Consider the following 18,029-nt stretch of genomic DNA (forward strand, 5'->3'; position numbering starts at 1 on the left):
GTGAACGCGGAGCAGGCTGGAGCTCCGTGTATGCCTTCCCTGGGATGCCGGAACCCTCGGGGGCCAAGCAGCCCTCCGAGCACGAGGACACCGAGGGACATCGTTCCCAGAGGCGGCTGGCGGGCGGCAGGGGCGCAGCACGGCCGGGGGACAAGCAGGGCGGGTTCCCTGTGCCGGGGTACCGCTCCCCGCCCCTGCAGCGCCCGAGCCCGGCTCTTCCGCGCCGCGCCCCTCCGGGCTGGCCGGCGGCGGGGCGGGGAGGAGGGAGGAGCCGGCGGCGGAGGAGCCGTGCGGGCTTCCTGGCGGGGCAGCGCTGCCGGCGGGGCGGCTGTCGCGGCGTGGGCAGGTCCTGAGAACTTCGCCGAGCCTGCCTGGAGCGGAGGCGCGCCCGTGTCCGTGGGACGTCAGCCGCCGCTCGCTCGGCATGGCCGGCCGCCTTGGCCGCGGGATGTGCTGGGGCAAGCGGGGCCGGGGCTGCCGGGGCGAGGGCGCGCTGCTCGCCCTGGGGCTGCTGGCCGCCCTCGGCTTCCTCGTGTGGCGGCACGGATCGCCGCCCCTCCGCGCCGCCCGCCGCGCCCCGCCGCTGCCGCCGTCCTCCGACCCGGAGCTGCTGCGGCGACCGGTGTACGCCAAGCCCGCCCTGGACCCGGGGGCGCTGGGGGAGCTGGGCCGGGCGGTGAGGCTGGAGCTGAGCCCGGCCGAGAAGCGCCGCCAGGAGGAGAGCATCCGCCGGCACCAGATCAATATCTACCTGAGCGACCGCATCTCGCTGCACCGCCGCCTGCCCGAGCGCTGGCATCCACTGTGAGTACCGCCGAGGGCAGGTGGGGCTGGGGCAGGGGAGCCGTGCCTGCCGCTGCTGCTGCTGCTGTGGCTCAGAGAGCCGCTCCGGCAAACCGGAGTGTCTGCTGGCAGCGGGCAGCGCGGGGTAGTCCGCTCTCTCTCAAGTACCTCTCGCTCAGGAGCGTGGAGGCTTTTGGAAACTTTCCCATCACAAACGCGCTTGGATCACAGCGTTCGCTCTCAGAGTTAAGTTGATCGGTGACTTTGCCAGGCTGCCGCACCTACACAAGGCAGTACGAAGTCGCGTGTTGGTGGAGTGTGTACAGGTTGTTTCCCCACCTGTAGCCCTGGTAGTGTGTTTTCAGTCCTCAAGCTATGCTGCTCTGTCATGTTTCTCCTGCTGCTGTCCCCTGGGTCAGTCACCATGGGCAGCAGCATACTTTCTCAGTCACTCCCAGCTTTACAAATGTTACGCTTCCCAGATTTCAGCTGTGCATTGTATTCAAATGTCTTAAGACACACAGTTTAAAGGAGATTGTGTTATCAGCAGTTTTACCAGGAGTGAGCTAGAAATGTTGCTCACAAAGGTGGGCAGCAGTATTGTAAAGTGGGACTGTGCTTGATCCCGGATGCATGCTTGCTGGGACAAGGTGCATTTACTAATTACATGTACAGTTATGACACCAGCGGCAGATAATGGTACAGGCAATTACAAACAAAGGGTTAGATAATGTTTGATGAGGTGGCTCACGTTTACAGGCAATGGCTCAGTGCAGCTGTGAAGCCAGCGTGGCACGGCAGGTCTGACTGCTGTGCCCTTGCGCAAATACTCGGGGTGGCACCTCTTGGGCTGTCCTGTGAGTGAGCTGCCGGCTGGTGAGAGGAAGGGCCAGCCAATTAAGGGGATATGCTAGCTGTCACAGGGGTTGGGATGGAGCCACGGCTGCTGCTGACTCCTCACTTGTGCTTCACTTGAGCTTGGCTTCAGCTGGTTTGTTTCATTGCAACAGGTTTGTATGATATGGTAGCAAAAAGCAGTGGAAAAAGCAGGGCTCTGGCTCTCCCGTGCATTCACTTCACGCCCGTGTGTCCTGCCCAATGTTTCACCAACCCTAATTGTAAGTGCTGAATCTAAAGCATGAATCTTAGGATGGCTTTCAAAAAGTTGCAGTGCAAATGCAAAGCCTTTTGATCATAAGTTTACGCCTGACACTAGGCTTGTTTTACTTAGTTATTATTCCCCTCTTATCAGCAGTCTTAGACCATAGGTCAAAAAGGACCATTTAAGTTTCATTTCCATGGGAAGAATTAAATCATTTCAATGAGTTATTTTAGACTTCTGCCATTTCCCTATGAAAGGATGTTAGAAAAAATGGAAGGTCACAGTTGTTGAATAGGAGACATTATAGGTGGGTGTGGGTGACTATTCTAGAAATGAAAATAATTTAAATAGATTTTGCTACAACAGTAGACCCTTTTTGATTTGAATATATGGATGCTGAAATGACAAAATATATCCAAACCAGAAGAATCACAGAAGCATCAGTGACATAATCTGAGAGATAATTGCCTTCTGAAGCTGGGGCTGTATTGTATTGTTGGCAGGTGCTTCATGCCTTTGTGCGCAGTTAAATCTAAATTATGGCAAAAATGTCACAGAGCATCTCTCCAACTCACACAGCAAATGTAAAAAACTTTCCCAAAGGCAATTTTGCAATGAAGTGTTAACTCTTTCTCTCAAGAAGGAAGACCATGTAAGAGAATGAAGTAAAAAAAAACCCCATAATTATAAAAAAGAATTAAGAACTTCTCACCAAGTCCACAGCCATAGCAAATGCATTGCACTTAGTTCCAAGATTAGAGGTTATACAGTTCAAAATCTCAAGTCTAGGGGAAATATTTTTTTTTTTATTTTAAGATAGATAATGCTTGACTATTTATGACCTTTAATGAACGTTTTATTAATGGGTGAGGCCACAATGATGGGAAATAAGCAGTAATGATAGATGGCAACTAGACTTCAGCGGTCCACCAAAATCATGCAAAGGCTGAATTTTAGATGTGATCAGCGAGACAACTTTGGTACCAGAAGGTGACAAATACACCATTTTTTAGTGGAGTGCCAGCAGAGAACCAGAGAACTGTGTGCTGGCAATCCTTGGATCTTTTCCAGGCATGTTATCTACAAACTGTGGTAAGGGAAAGAATTAGTAACAGATAGGAGGGTGTGATCTGTTGAGAAAGTCAACAAGGCTATTGTCAAGGATGACGTGTCTTACAAATCTATATGAGTTCTTTGAAGGTCGTAATTATATGGATAAAAATGTGTGTTGTTACTTGATGAGTTCCTTAAACAACTGTGAAATAATGTCGAAATTCCTTGCATTTATAAATAACTGAGTAGAAGCTGCAAAGCAGTTTTGGGGGTTTTTTGGGTGGTTTTTTTCAGTTTTTTTGTTTGGTTAGTTTTGGTTTTTGTTTGTTTTAAAGAGCAAAGATAATGTCCCACAGAAATCTGTGTTGGACTCAATGCAGTTCAACTTACAGCATGGCTTTCATAAAGAAGTGACTAATTTACAGGTTTTCAGCCTAAAAGACATGGGGCCTGCTGGAAGTGTATCTCCTGCAGGATTCCTGCAATACATGGTTGATGCATGAAAATGGATAAAACAAATTCTGCCACCTTCCTGTTCCATAAATCCATTTCCTGTAAAGCATAGTCCATCCACTAAAAAATTTAAATCAAATATTCAGGAGGTATTGATCTATGCTTGGAGACTCTGTTCTGGGCTATGGGCTTTTGGTCTGTTTCAGCATATTCTTGTGTGTGTAGAGGCAATCTGGACATTTTAGATACCAAAAAGGTGGGAGAATAAAAGGGAAACAGAAACAGCATTACCACCACCTGGATGCCCCAATGGTCCTTTTGATGTTAATGTCCTCCCACACTGATCAATGAATCCACTCTCTGTGTGTGAATTGGCGAAAACATTTGAATCCAATGAAAACTAGAGTTTTGCTAATAAGATAGAATCTGAGCCAGTAAGCTGTTAAATGTGATATGCAAAATGATTGCACAAGGTGTTGCTGTGTCAAAAACTCATGCCAAAAATCTTTTCCTACTGCTGCATGTTGTACATCCTGGACCTGCCACGGGAACAGAAGTGTGGCAGGTATTTGCTAATATGTATGTCTGGTAATACTGTACAGGAAGAGAAGAACAGTCTGGCTGAGATTACTCTCTCAAGTAATGTATTGATTGATGATACTTGACTATGAATCCAAGAGGTTTTCAATTTAGACCTTTCTCCTACTAATATATTCCTGACAGTGAAAATATTCAGAAAGTTGTTGTTCCCTCTTGTTCCCACCACTGTAACTTGCTTTTTGTGATGACTGATTCTGTTTCTATTGACCCACAGACCCAAAGAACTTGACAGCTACAATTGTTGCCTTTAGACAATTTCTGCTTCTTTTAACTGTCTGAGCTTGACATCAGCAACTGAAAATGTGTTTCATCACACAGGATTTGTTTAGTTTTATTGAAAGTATACATATAAACAAATAAACATTATGTATAAATAATCTAGAAAAATTCTTCCATTTGGAAGAATCTGATGGATAAGAATGTAAGTTAATAAATGATGATACAGTTTGTACAAGGCTAGAAGTGAAATAAGCCATTGGGTCAGAGAAGGATGGAGGTCGGAAGGAAACTTTGAGGTGTCTAGTCCAACTTTGAAGCCTCCAGGGATGGAAATTTAATGATGTTTGAACACCTCTTTACATGCAAAATCACTACCACAGTGATTTATTTCTATTTTTGTCCCCTGATCGTAAGGTTGTCTGGATGGCTCAGCTTGTCTTCCCAACATCTACCCTTCATTTCTTGAATTTGTACTCATAAAGTGAGCAACAATTGCAGGAGGTTTAAAACCAGCAAGTGTCTTCTGTCAAACTTGGACTTACTGAGGGCCCTGTTGGGTCTGATGCCCCTCTGTAAGTGGGTGTGATGAGCTTGGGGCCATGGGTTTGGCTGTTGCTGCTGCTGCTCTGCCTTCCTCCCCCTGCAACAACACGTCAGCATTGTGTCCCATGGGCTTCTCCTTGTGTGCTTGTTTTACAGGACTGTAGGGCTGGCAGACAACTGATTTGTTCACTTAGGCTTTTACAGCTTATTACAAGGTGTAAGAATTACATTTCCAGTTTTTCTACCTGAGTTCTTTTAGATTAAGGGCAGTTTTCAAGCATTGTTTCAGATTTTAGGCATTCTGCTTTTTCTTTCTGTATTACAGTAGGGATGCATTGCTCACTTATTTTGGGGATAGTTTCTGTCAAAGCACATGAGTTGCCTTTCAGCTGACTCTAGGTACAAAAGGAGCAAGTCAGGACCAGGCATTTTTGTGCTGACTCAGCATTTCATGTTTTCTCTTTCATGGTAGAAGCCTGATTCAGCCCTTGGGACTCATTTTACTTGTGATCACAAGGAAATGGATTTTTAATTCTTTCCGGTCTTTCCTAAGTAGCCACAAAAGCCCCCAAAATATTGAATGTGATCTGCATAGTATTTTTCAGCTATTAAAAAAAAAAGTTTTAGAGGTTTGTTCTTTAATTCTAGGTAATCTTTTGTGTTTTGGAGAGATTATTTAAATATTTTTTTTAATATGTGTGATTTTATGTATATGTTTAAGTGTCTGTCCATACATCTTCAAGTGTCTTTGTATAGATAGCTGGATATACACAAATGCTCAAATTCGTCTGCCACCACCATTTATGCCTATGATTTTATTTATTTTGGGGAAATATTATGTTTGACTTTACCAAAACAATCTTGTGCTAAGATTGTTTTGTCTTTCAATACTGTTTTTCCTGTTCCCATAATTGAATTTGATTCTCCCGAAGTCTCTCTTCTGTGGTTTGTTTTGTTTTCTGGGCTGTAAATACTAAATTATACCAGGATGTTTCTCTGATAGTATCTTGCTAGCAAGTAGCAAGTTCCAAGAATAAGCCTTGGTACTAGGTTTTCGTTCCTTTTCTACTCCAAAAATCACAGCTACTCCTGCCAGGAGTTTTAACCTGATCTGTTCTGGGAAAAGGTGTAGCAGCAGCTGAGTGTTTCCCTCTTCAGCCCACAGTGAAAGACTGACTTCACCCAGGAGCTTCTCTTTCATCTCTTACTAAAGGTGAAATAACTGCAGTGCTTTTAATATTTTTTCTTTTTTTAAATTTTTTCCTTTTTTTTGTGCTTATAGGAAATAGAGCCCTTTGAAGAGGTGATCTGCAGCAGCTTGACCTTTCTGGCACATCCCTTCCCTCTAAACCATCACCTGATGGTGCACCTTGTGCCCGGAGCTGGCTTTGGCACGGGTGCTCCCAGCTTTGTGTCTGATCAGGAGACACAGCACACGACTTCTTGCAAGCCAAGGCTTTGCATTAAACACTTGGAAGTGTGTTTGGTGTAGTGGTTTTGGAACACTGTGGTCGCTTGTTTGGTGTTAGGATTTTTGGTTTGATTTCTGAGCTTTTTGGAAATACGTAATTGGTTACTAGTAACAATATTAATTATAATACCTTTTAGTCATTACTTTAGTGTTAGTTGGCAGGATTTCTTTAATATATAAACAGGCTTTAGACCCTCAAAGCAATGTTTCTCTAGGACATTGCATTCTTTCCTCAGACAGTAAGTGGGGTAAAAATAATTCTTCACTATATTTGGGTTTTTTTGGGTTTTTTGTTTGTTTGTTTTGGGGTTTTTTGTTTGTTTTTGCTTTTATTTTTTAAAATATAAAAGCTTGCAGTACAAAATGAAGCAATGCTTCCACTATTGCTTTGATATTCAGGATACTTTGCTACTTCTGTTTCCTGTCATCTGTAAAAATGTGTCACTTTTCATTGTCATTATGCTTTTAACAACCCCCAGCAAATATTTTCCAGAAGAGCTCACATGATTATTTTTCACCGCTTTCCTTTCCAGCTTCTGGTAGACTTCCTCAACTTCCTTTGACATCTAGATTATTGCTTGGTTTCAGCTGATTTAATTTTTAAATTGAAAAAGCTCCCAGATCAGTGATTGATAGTAAGCAAAAATTGATTTTTTTTTTTTAATTCAAAAGCTGCTTTCATTTAAACAATTGTCTATAAGGATCAGGTGCATCCACACCTTATTTGTAGTGATGAATACAATAGCTTCTTTCAGTTATGGCTTTGCAAAATATTTTTTCTTGTCATGAATCAAATTACTCACACTAAAGTAAGTTTTTGAATGTAGGTGTAGGAAATAGTATGTCTCTGTGGAAAGGTTAAGTGTATCACACTATCTTGGAAGAAAAGTGAAAACATTTGAGGAAAATGCAACCACTGTTTCAGTTCAGCAAAATAAAATGAAAATCAAGTGGGTTTTCCCACTGTATCATACAGAATTTCCTTCTCCTCTGGACATCCAGAATCTGGGTGAGTTAGGAAATTCTTTAGTATTTCTCTAACAATTTGGACTTAGGAGGCTCTATGGATTTCCTAAATTTGTGGATTTTAGGATACAGACTTAGTAAATTCTCTTACTTGTTCTTTCTAGACATTTATTTCTTAATATATATTTGATCTTTCTTAAAGAGATTTGCTTTCTGTACTCCCTCCTTCCCAACCCCTAACTTCTTAACAAATATTTTCTTCTGTTTCAGACTTTGTGTCTTTCTTGCTTCTCACAATGTTTGTATACAAGGCAGCACAGCCCATTATTATCTGAAATCTTAAGACAGCTTTTGGCAGTCAGTCTTGTCAGTACCTTCTTGTCATTGGGAGAATCATTCTGCAGAATGTTAAATAACCTGGAAAACTGTTTCACAATCAAACCAGCTTCAGTTTCCAGAGACTTGATCATATCACAGTGTTGTGGCCTGTAGAGGGGTGGTTTCTCTAACATGGTTTGTTTCAGCAGATATAATTTAGGGAGCTTTTAGCCAGCCTGCTGGGCTGGGACAGGCAGTGGGGAAGTGTAGGCCAGCATCCTGAACTCACCTGCTTATGTGTTCCAGCCTTGCCCCAAATAATCTGGCCATTTTTCCAGTTATCAGCACTTTGCTGCTGTGTGCTTTGCTACTCACTCCAAGACACACCTTCTGTAAACTTTCAATGCCTCTTTCTGCAGTAGTTGAACACGTGGCTTGTGTAGATGTGCAAAACCAGGTGAAGCCTCTCCATGCCCAGATAAACCTTTTTTAATTTAAAAAAAAAGAAGAAGAAAATCCCTGTAACTGGCAGTTGGATCAAGGTAGTCTTATGTGACAAAATAAATTTGGCATGGAAAGTTGGGTACTGTTTGTAGGAGATGAGAATAGTGTTTATTATATCCTTTAATTCCACTGGAGATGTTGCACTTTTGTATCCCAGGCTTTGGGAGGTGTTGCTTTTGGCTCGTGTGCTGCATTTTATCCTTAGATTACTCTCCCACACAGAGGGGTGAGGGGTTCAACTATGTATTCAGCCTGGAGTGAGGGACACAGCCTTGGTCACTGTGGGGTGGCTTAGAAACCAGTGCTGCCACCTGTGTCACACAGCAGGGCTCGGGGTGCTTGTGGATGGATGTGCAGATAGAAGATCCCAGTGCTGCTGTGTCCTGTGCCATGGCTTTGGGAAAGTGAGAGAAGGAGGTGCTTTCTCTTGGGTGAAGGTACTTGGCAGATTCCAATGCCCACATTGCTGCCTCTGCAGTTTATGGAGTGGGAGTGAAGATGGTGAGACTAGATTGAGGTGCTGCCATTCATCCCCATCAGCCTCATTTATTGCAGCCTACAAAATGCCCCTTTTGAGCACACCTCTCACTGAAAGAGCAGTTTAAGTTGGTGTTTTAGCTGTTTAAATTAGGAAGAGGAAAGGAGGCTGTGAGGTAGGTCAGAATGTCTATGGTCCATCACAACAAACCCAGCCAACCTGGTTCCTAGCCCATCGTGTGAAAGCCAGCCTGAAGTAGAGCCCTGGCAGTGTTTTCCAGGTGCCACTGGGATGGGGTGTATATGTCACCTACTGTAGTCACATAAATCAAGTTAAATAAATCAGCTTCAGCAGTGACACGTGCTGTTTTGCATTTCTTGAGAGAAGCTGCGCAATCCTGAACTTGCCTGGGGCGCTCAGACTGAAACTTGAAAACCAAAACTTACATAGTATACCTTCTGAAAGCATTAAATAATTGATGAGCAGTTTGTGTTCTTAACAAATCTTTGAAAACTCAGAGAACATTTCTTTTTCTTTTTTGTTAAAATATAGGTAACTGTGCATATAGAAGATCATATTTGGAGATTGAAAGTCTGTTTTCCCTTTCTGTATCATTGTCACAGTTGTGGTGAAAGTCTCAAGTAAGAGCATGTCAGCAACCATTCCTAATTAACTCATGGCAGTGCGCCCAGTGTGCACACATTCATGCTCTCTCCCTGTGTATAGATACACATCTCTTAGAGAAACAGCTCTTTACAAAGAAATAAATTGAGTGATTACATTAATTGACACAAATGTTCTTGAAAACAACCCATTTAATTTTGTTTAGGCATTTCCTGAGTGATGTCTCCTTGGTTTCTAATAAATAACCTATTGTAAAACTTGCTAACAGGAGACTGTGTAGTGTAGTAGATTCCAAGGTTAATTTATTAAACTTGTCAGCTGTTTACTCTTGGTTAGACTGTGATTTAAAAATGCAGTGTAAAAAAGGCAAAACCAAAACCCCACAGGAATTTGGATGTGTGAGGATGCACTTTTATATGTTTGGCTTCAGTCTGCATTTTGTGGCCTTAGATGTTTGAGTAGAAGCTGTAGTGAAACATAGAGAAAGGGCAGTACATAGTGAACATGGTTTATGTTCAGCATTATTTTCTCTTTCTTCCCATTGGGAAGTTTAAAGATTTATGGATGAACACATTAAGAATTCTAAAATATAGATGTTGTCTTAGTGTAAATCACTAAGAAATGCCAAAAGACAAAGCTTTTGTTTGTTTTATGCCTGTCTTATGCCACAGTGATAAAGTAGGAGGGTCCCTGGAACAGCCACCCAGTGTGGCAGAAAGTGCCTAAGGGAAATGAAGGATGATGCTGGAGCATCGTAGTGTTCCTGTCTGCTCCTTGGAAGATGGCTGGGGCACTCCTGGCCATGTTTTGTCTGTCACTCTACTGTGCACAAGGCTGAAATATTGGTCTCCTCAGCCAGGTTTCATAAGCTCTTGGAGATCTGTTTCACACCCAAGATAGCTCAGTTACCTTAGAAGGCATAAAATCAGCAAGATGGCTTCTGTGATAGTGTGGGAAACAAAAAAAGTTTTAATAAAAGGCAAAATAACAAAACTCTTTAGAGAGAATAAACTGAGCCAGGTGCAAGAGGTTCTTGCTCCTGGTAAAACACCTCACAAAAGCAATTACTTCTTTGTTCTTTTTCTAGTAAATTGCTCAGGTGGGACTTTTTGGCTTCTGTCCAATTTGCTATCCTTAAGTTTGAGGTGAAGTCCCCCAGGTCCTGTCAGGTGCCTTTTTTTGCTAATTGAGGAAATAAACTTCTGGGCTTTTTTCCTTTTGAAGGAGACAAAGGTTAGTTTTGTCATTCGATCAACAGGGGGCACATTCCTACACGACGCTTCTGCTTGTGCATTTTCTAGCGAATCTGCAGAGAGCAGATGTGACCAGAGGGCAGAGACTGAGCAGGTGTCACTCCTTTGCATTGCCATACCTGTTGTGCCTCTTATTCATTATATATCAGTGTTTGCCATTGAAATCTGAGTCCTGTTTAAAGCTACGTGCATTTATTTTGTTGCCTCTAGAAAAGCCTCTTGGATGTGTTGGCAACAGGTTTTTCCTCAGTGACTGATCCTGGTATCTGATAACTGTTACCAAAATCAGATTGACTAGAGATATGTGTGCTTCTCTGAAGAAAATGAGCCCACTCAACATGCACAACATGCCATTTTTAATTTAGGTAATTGTTTATTTTAAAATACAAATTGCAAAATTATTATAAAACAGTAAAGTTCCTGTGATTGAATAAGATAAGGAGAATTGTGAAGGAATGTTGGACTTCAAATGCATCTGCATTTATTTTCCATGTTTGGAAATGTCACGCTTACAGGCAACTAATTTCCTTCTGTCTGTGTTATGTTTTTACCAACCATTTGGTAGTTATGATGACTAGGTTCAAAGTGATGTATCACAGCCAGTGGAAGGGACCGCATGTAACTTTATTCACAGAAAAGTTAAGGAATGTTCCATAATCAAGCCTCTATAGACAAGAGGGACCCGCTGAGGTCTCTTGGGCTGTGCTGGATCAATGGCTTAAGGAGGGTGAGGCGAGTTGCCTTCTGGATCTGTCTTTATGGACCTGCATAACCCAGATGATCAGCTCAAAAGTAGTTTTTAGGATGAATAATGTGAGATGCAATTAAAACTGTCTTAACGTGATCCTCTCTATTGGAAAGGACAGTGTTATGAGTTTGAGGGTGGCACTAAAGAGTGCCCTACTCAGAAGCTGAAAGCAGGTTGCAGTATAGTATGCATAAATAGATGTTCCCAGTGTGTGCAAAAACATATTTTGGGACTGCTGTCACCAGTTGCTGTCATTTTAAAGGCATACTGTAATTGATATGCATTTGTTTTTCTGAATAATCCAAAAGTAGGAGTGAAATGATTCAGTTGGAAAGTAGGAGCTGGGATGCTTGGCTGACACATGGATAATGAAAGTACATCTTGAAGTTTGCAAGTGTGAATACAGAAGGTGGACTGCTGAGGCATTTCTGTGGTAAACAGGAGTTGAGGAATGGAAAAGATGAGTTATGACCACTAAGCTTTCAATCAGGTTTTGTACTTGTAGTGGGTTTTTTAAAATTTTTATATCTTGTGAAGTGATGATGTTTAGTGTCCATATGCATACCACTTAATTGTTATTCAGCAACACTGCCAAGCATTTCCATTTCAGGGATTCATTAGCTTTTAAAGATTTTCTTCTGCTATAATTTTTCCAGGGTTTAAATGCTTTGGGTTTGTAATCTCCCGAATGGGATTAATTTTTAAGGCTTAGTGAAACTCTTTCATTGCAGAAAGATAAGGAAAAGTGTGCTTTACTTTAGCAACACTGTTTGAGACTGCTAACAGTTGAGATCTTCTGGCACTTTAGCGAGAAATATGTCTTGGAAATAATATCTGAGATAAACATGCAAATCTGCACAGAAGTTGAATAATATGGGTGGGTTTTTTTGGTTTTGTTTTAATTTGTTTTGTTTTGGTTTTGTTTTTTTAGTAAGGGCATCAGGGTACTGCTCAGGTCAGGGTGGCCGTGCTGGCCAGCAGCCTGCCCTGCTACCATGGTGGGTCACTTCTCTTCACTCCTGTGCTGCCTTCCACCACAGAGCTGGTAAATTAAACCCATTTTTTAGTGCTGGCCTCTTTCTTGACTTTGGAAACCTAAGAAACGTGTGTTCTGGTATGTCTTGTAGTAGGCTGACCTTTTCCTGCAGTGTGGGGTGTGCTCAAGGAAGGAGGCAGCAATGCACAGTGAATCACAAACAGTGTGGGGATTGCCTTGCTCTGTGCCAAATTATGTTTTCCATCTCCAGCATGTAATTTCAGGCAAATCCATTGAAGTCTTTAATCTATAATTAGACTTCTAAGCTTCTTTAGACCTTTTAAGTTTCCTTTCTTTAAATTGAATACAGCATTTTTTTCCCATGAATATTCCTGACATATTTTTCAAAGAATGCTTTCCTGGTATATTTATTTATTTATTTATTTATATTTTCCTTCAGCTTTCTAAACTGGGTATGTAGCGATCCTATTTCCATCAAGAAATTAACTCAAAATTACCTGGTACAAGTGACTGATGTATATGGATTCTTTTTTCCTGGCAGTACTGAGCAGAAATGTTTTTTAGTAGGCTAAATTAAATATGTATTTCTAAAATTGGATTCATACATTGGGTTTTTCTGCATTACAATTAAAGAAGTTAATTAAAATGTCACTTGTCACTCCTTTTTATGTGTCAATACATGAATGTCTGGCTAAATAAATCAATTCTGTCACCAGGTGTTGGTGTGAGACAGTTCCTCTGTAAAAGCCCCTCAGGATAAGTTACAGCCTGGAGGGACAGGCATTCTTGTCCTTCACTGTATCAATGTGTGTGTCTATATGTACTACCTATGTATATATGTCTGTATGCACACGTGTTGTCACGGGGCGTTCCTGCCATGTTTGAGAAGCAGCCTTTGGGTGCCTCCTTTGCCTGAGTGTCATTTGTCCTGTTGCTTCCTCATTTTCATGTATTTATTACAGAACTACTCTACAGACTTATTGTTTCCTTCATAAGAGTTTTAATATTAGGCACAATCAGATTCAGATTTTTTTTCTTTCTGTACAACTGATCTTAATAGATACTGCCTAATCTCCAAAGAAACCTATAAGCCTTTTTTAATGCAGACACAGCAGACATAAATAGTTTGTTAAAATATTCTCAATGTGCTATAGGTAAGCAGTTTTCATCTAATATAGTTTTCTTAGTGTTTTGGGGAATTTTTGTGCCCCTAAATTGACCTAAGGTATTTTCCTATTGCATTTTCTACTGATCAGTTTTAATTTCCCTTTTCAGCTCCCCATAGCACAGGTTCTGGAGGACTCACTGTTGTTCTGCTACCTGCCTTGGTATCTGTTGTGATTTAGCAGTCTACAGAAGTTAAAGTCTGTCCTTCTGCCCCTTACAAGCCTTGTTGACTGCAGGCAATAAAAGCTGCCAATATGGAATGCTCTGAGCAAAGAGGAGAAATTGTAGAAGATGCCATCGTTTTTTTAAAATTCTTCTAAACCAGGGGATTCTTTTAAGAATTTATACATTTGGCTCAGCTATAACTTTCTTGGCATCCTTATGTTCATTTAGGGAAGTTCATATATATATTTATAGGAAATACATTCTGGAGCTTAATCCAAAGGTTTGCAAACTTTCTGGCTCTCCATAGAGCCAAAACCATGCATTTCTATATCTGTTTTACGCTTCCGTGGATTTCACTATTAGATTTTGCCAGTTGTGTGGTCTCTCCAAATTCTGCTTCAGTGTGCATACATTTCAGTTTTGTTGCTGGTTGTTTGGTTTGGGGTTTTTTTTCCTCTTTATATGTTGCTGTTCCTTCACAGTCGTATTTTTACTGTCTAGCACTTGTTCTATTTTCCAAAGCAACAGTTTATGTTACTGTTTTTACTGCACTTAGGTTTTACATTTCTTTTTTTTTCCCTTTAATCTGAGGCACATTTTGTTCATTACCTGTTCTTCTATTTGAAATTGTGCGAAGACAGCTACTGCAGCTACACCAGCCCAGAATACCTCCTATTATTTTTCTTTTTAGACATTTTGATAGTTTGCAGAAATTTATTCATAATGCTTCTGTGGAAATGGAACCTCTGTAAGAGCAACTTCCTAATGTCTTCTCATACAATTTTCCACACACATGCATTTCTTTTAAGATCCATTCTGTGTTCTTGCTTGCAGTTAGTAGCTAGCATGCAAATGGATTTGAGACTTGTTTCCTGAAAATTAAAAAATGCTTTTGCACTTTTACTAAATGTTATCCCCCCGCCTTTACAGATGCAGAGAGGAGAAATATGATTATTATAACCTGCCAAAAACCTCTGTTGTGATAGCTTTTTATAACGAGGCTTGGTCAACGCTTCTGCGAACTGTTCACAGTGTTCTTGAGACATCTCCGGATATACTTTTGGAAGAAATTATCCTTGTAGATGATTACAGTGACAAAGGTAGGAAGAATAAGTCTAAATAATATTGATTGTTGATGGGCTTTTTTGGTCAGCCAGTTCATAGGAGAAAGAGTGATGCTGTTCACGTCACATAACAGAAAACTGTACAACAAAGGCCTCTCACTGAAAAAGTTTTTCTTGTAGTGTGCCATTGAAAAATTTGGCTTATGTACCAAATTTAGTTTGGAAGCACATTTGCTGTGCTGTAACATGAGTGCTTGTGTGTATAGATAGACTACAGTCTGAACAGAGCACTTTGGGTTTCCTGAATTGAGCAAGTTTCGATTGCACCAACGCTCCCCTGGTGTCTCATATAATGACAGTGACCGAGTTCTTTGGTCTTGTTTGAACAACGGGACATAAAGGCAATGCTGGCATTTTCCACCACACATGAATTGTGTTAAGAATAAAACTTTTATACAGAAAGTCTTAAGTAACATTTGAGAAGCTCTTATTGAGCTGGGGATGTATTACAGAGGTAAATGTGAAGCATTCAATTTCTTAAAAGTAACTGTGATTTATGTTCAAATCCAGGTTTTGTGCTTTTTTCATGTCCTTTCTAAACATGCAGAGCCAGATCTGAGTTCAAAGTACCACAATCTTTAGAGCCTTCTATAAGTAAAATGCTAGTGAGGAGAGAGCTTCCTATAGAAAGACATAAACAAATAATTTCAGAGTGTATTATTCCCTCTTTTTTTGGCTTGTTACAGAACATTTAAAGGAGACTTTGGAAAACTACGTGGCTGGCCTACGCAAGGTGCGTCTTATCCGCGCAAATAAGAGGGAGGGGCTGGTCCGAGCCCGGCTGCTGGGGGCGTCTGTGGCCAAAGGAGACATCCTGACGTTCCTGGACTGCCACTGTGAATGCCATGAGGGCTGGCTGGAGCCACTGCTGGCAAGGTGAGCTTGTGCTCTGGGCGGGTTTTCTCTCCCATTGGAGAAGAAGGGGCGAGACAGTTTGGCCCATTTCTGAAGTGGAAAAATGACTCATGGTTCACCAAAGGTTACTACAGTCTGGTCCCTGAGGCACTGCCAGTGTTTGGTGTTTGTCTCCTGGCTGTGGGGGAGCAAATACAAATGGAAGTTTGAAAGATCATGGCATGGTGGGTTTTGAATTTTTTTTGCTTGTTTGTTTTTGTGGTTTTGTTTTTGTTTGTTTTATTTTTTTTTTTCCCTGAGGACCAAGCTGCCTCTTCAGCAGCTGGAAAGTTTTGGTTTTCAAGACGACGAGTCCTCACCTCCAGCTTTGGAACTACATTGGTAAAGAGGGCTATTTCTGTCAGCCTGGGTGAGCAGAAGGTCTGGAAAGATGTGTGCCCTGCAAGGCAGTGTCTGCATAATACAAGTCAATAAACTCCGTCTTCTTAGTCCTGAGCAAATCCACCTTTCCAGACTGCTTCTGACATACAGCATCATGGTGTAGGATAGGGAGGAGTAAATGTTATGTCAACACTGACTCTTGTTTGGAAACCATCTGTCCTGGGACACTGTACTTTGTGCCTGTGTGGTCTCTTGTTAATTCTGCAGATCCGTCAGGCTGTTCAGAAAACTTTGGTTAATTAAAAGCAAGCAAACAAACAACAAAAAAACCAAGGAACCTTCCCAAAACTCTAACAAAAAAACCCTAGAAACTAGAACACTAGCCTTCTGTTTCAGCTGAGAATATTTATTATGTTCTTGAAGCCTCACCCATGTGTAGCCAGCAGCCATACATTGACTTTTTTCCTGCTATGGGCTCAGCCACTGGCACCTCACTGCGGCACCTGCTGCTCCTGAATCACATTGCAAGGCTCTGTTGGTTTTGCCCCTTTTGCTAACAGCTCATGGCTTTACCCCCTTGGATGCCATTAGTAGGTACTGATAGATACAGGACCTGAATCAGACCTCCAAAATGTTGTATGTAGAAAAACAGCTTTCCTTAAAACATATAAAAGAAGAAAAAAATTCTTTCCTCAAGGCCAGTGTTTTGTCTTGGATCCTGTTAAGATTCCCACCAGATGCAGAAAAGGACCAGAAAACTCACCCCAAATACAAACTGGAGAGAGACTTCCAAAAGCACAAAGTGTCTTGATGTGTGCAAGTCTGACTGATTCCTAGTGGGACTTGTGTTCCCAAATTCCCCATGTCCCTTTGAAATTGTATCTAGAATACAACTTCAGGTTTTTGTTTTTCTTGTCATACTTACCTTGTTTCTAAATTTCACAGTGAGTGTATTCCAGATAACTGGGGGGTAGGTATGATAGCGTGAAGAAAGGAAAGGGGATAAACCTCAAATCATGGGCATAGGTTTAACTAAAAAAGTGTGTGATGAGGGGAAAGTCTGTCATTTCTTCACTTCTTTAGCGCACCACTAGATGGCAATCTTGAGGAAGGATTGGGATTTTTTTAAATGCAATTGTCACCACCTGTAAAAAGTTAGCCCTCTCTTGGAATTCCTGCCGTTCTTGCTGCAGATGCAGACATGCATCTCTAAGGGGTTTTTCTGCGGCATATCTGACTCAAATGTATGGCAGCAATACCATCGTGTTAGCATTTTGCAGGGCAAACATAGCTGTATTTGTAAGCTGCCTGTGCATTGTACCATCTAGCTAATTTTCAACTTACAGAAAAAGTGATGACTTTTCACTTACTTCACTCCTTTCATAATTGAAATCATATGCCAGCTACCTACTTTTTGCTTGTTTTCCTACTTGTTACAGGAGGAGGGAAATATTTTTACTTTTTATTGATCTTTTTTCCTTTTTCTCTACATGTGGATATCATTTTCATTGCTTTGTACAATGAAGATTTGTACAAAGTTTTATGCAAGTGAGACAGGAGATAACAATATTTGTATAAGCCCTTTCTTGTGCTCTACCAAACAAGGTCTCAACGGGAGATCATAAAGAAGAAAACAGCTGTTTCACATATTCCCTCCAGCCACAATAGGCCATTTCACACTTTGGGCAGTCTTTCTCAGCTCAGACAATACTACTTTGTAATTGCTGCTGTTCTTTGCTGCATTTAACCATCACAAGCTACTCTACTTTCACAGTATGAGCCATTGGTCAGTGTACAGATTTTTAGCCTAACAATCCCATGAGGAATGAGCTCCCTTTGGATTACAGATGTAGTGCATCTCTTACTTGTTTGACAATATAATGTGCTCAGTTTTCCTTCACCTCTGAAACATGCAAATACAAGATGCAAGGCTAAAATGTATATCTGCATCTCTAAGTGAAACAAGTTACTTCATTTCACTGAACTATCAGGGGGTGTCTAACTAGAACAGGGAAGATGCTAAACCGTGATTTAGGAGAAAGACCTTGGCTTGAGTTTGTGTGCTTGATGTTGCTCCCAGTACTGAGGAGGGGGGGCATTCTAGAAGGTGAGGAGAAGGCTGATAATCCCACTGCTTCCTATAAAGATGAATCCTTTTGGAAAGGAATCCTGAAAACCCTGCATGATGTTGAGAAATGGGAGGAAGGGATTTATCTCCTTGTAGA

The 18,029-nt window shown here is 41.6% G+C and overlaps 1 protein-coding gene across 3 annotated transcripts in view; it reads left to right on the forward strand.

The window, feature by feature from the left end:
- The first annotated feature begins 259 nt into the window (after positions 1 to 259).
- Positions 260 to 18,029, forward strand: part of GALNT12 (polypeptide N-acetylgalactosaminyltransferase 12) — a 58,372-nt gene continuing 40,602 nt past the window's right edge. For all 3 annotated transcript variants that reach the window (XR_012581604.1, XR_012581603.1, XM_074546943.1), the window contains exons 1-3: positions 260 to 804; positions 14,375 to 14,544; positions 15,255 to 15,444. Coding sequence is in view for 1 of the 3 variants with exons in the window: in XM_074546943.1 (XP_074403044.1) it covers positions 425 to 804; positions 14,375 to 14,544; positions 15,255 to 15,444 (740 nt within the window). In the remaining 2 variants the exon portion in view is untranslated. The remainder of the gene's footprint in view (positions 805 to 14,374; positions 14,545 to 15,254; positions 15,445 to 18,029) is intronic.

The sequence above is a fragment of the Zonotrichia albicollis genome, chromosome 1 (genome assembly GCF_047830755.1).
Source record: "Zonotrichia albicollis isolate bZonAlb1 chromosome 1, bZonAlb1.hap1, whole genome shotgun sequence".
In the NCBI taxonomy this organism is placed as follows: domain Eukaryota; kingdom Metazoa; phylum Chordata; class Aves; order Passeriformes; family Passerellidae; genus Zonotrichia; species Zonotrichia albicollis.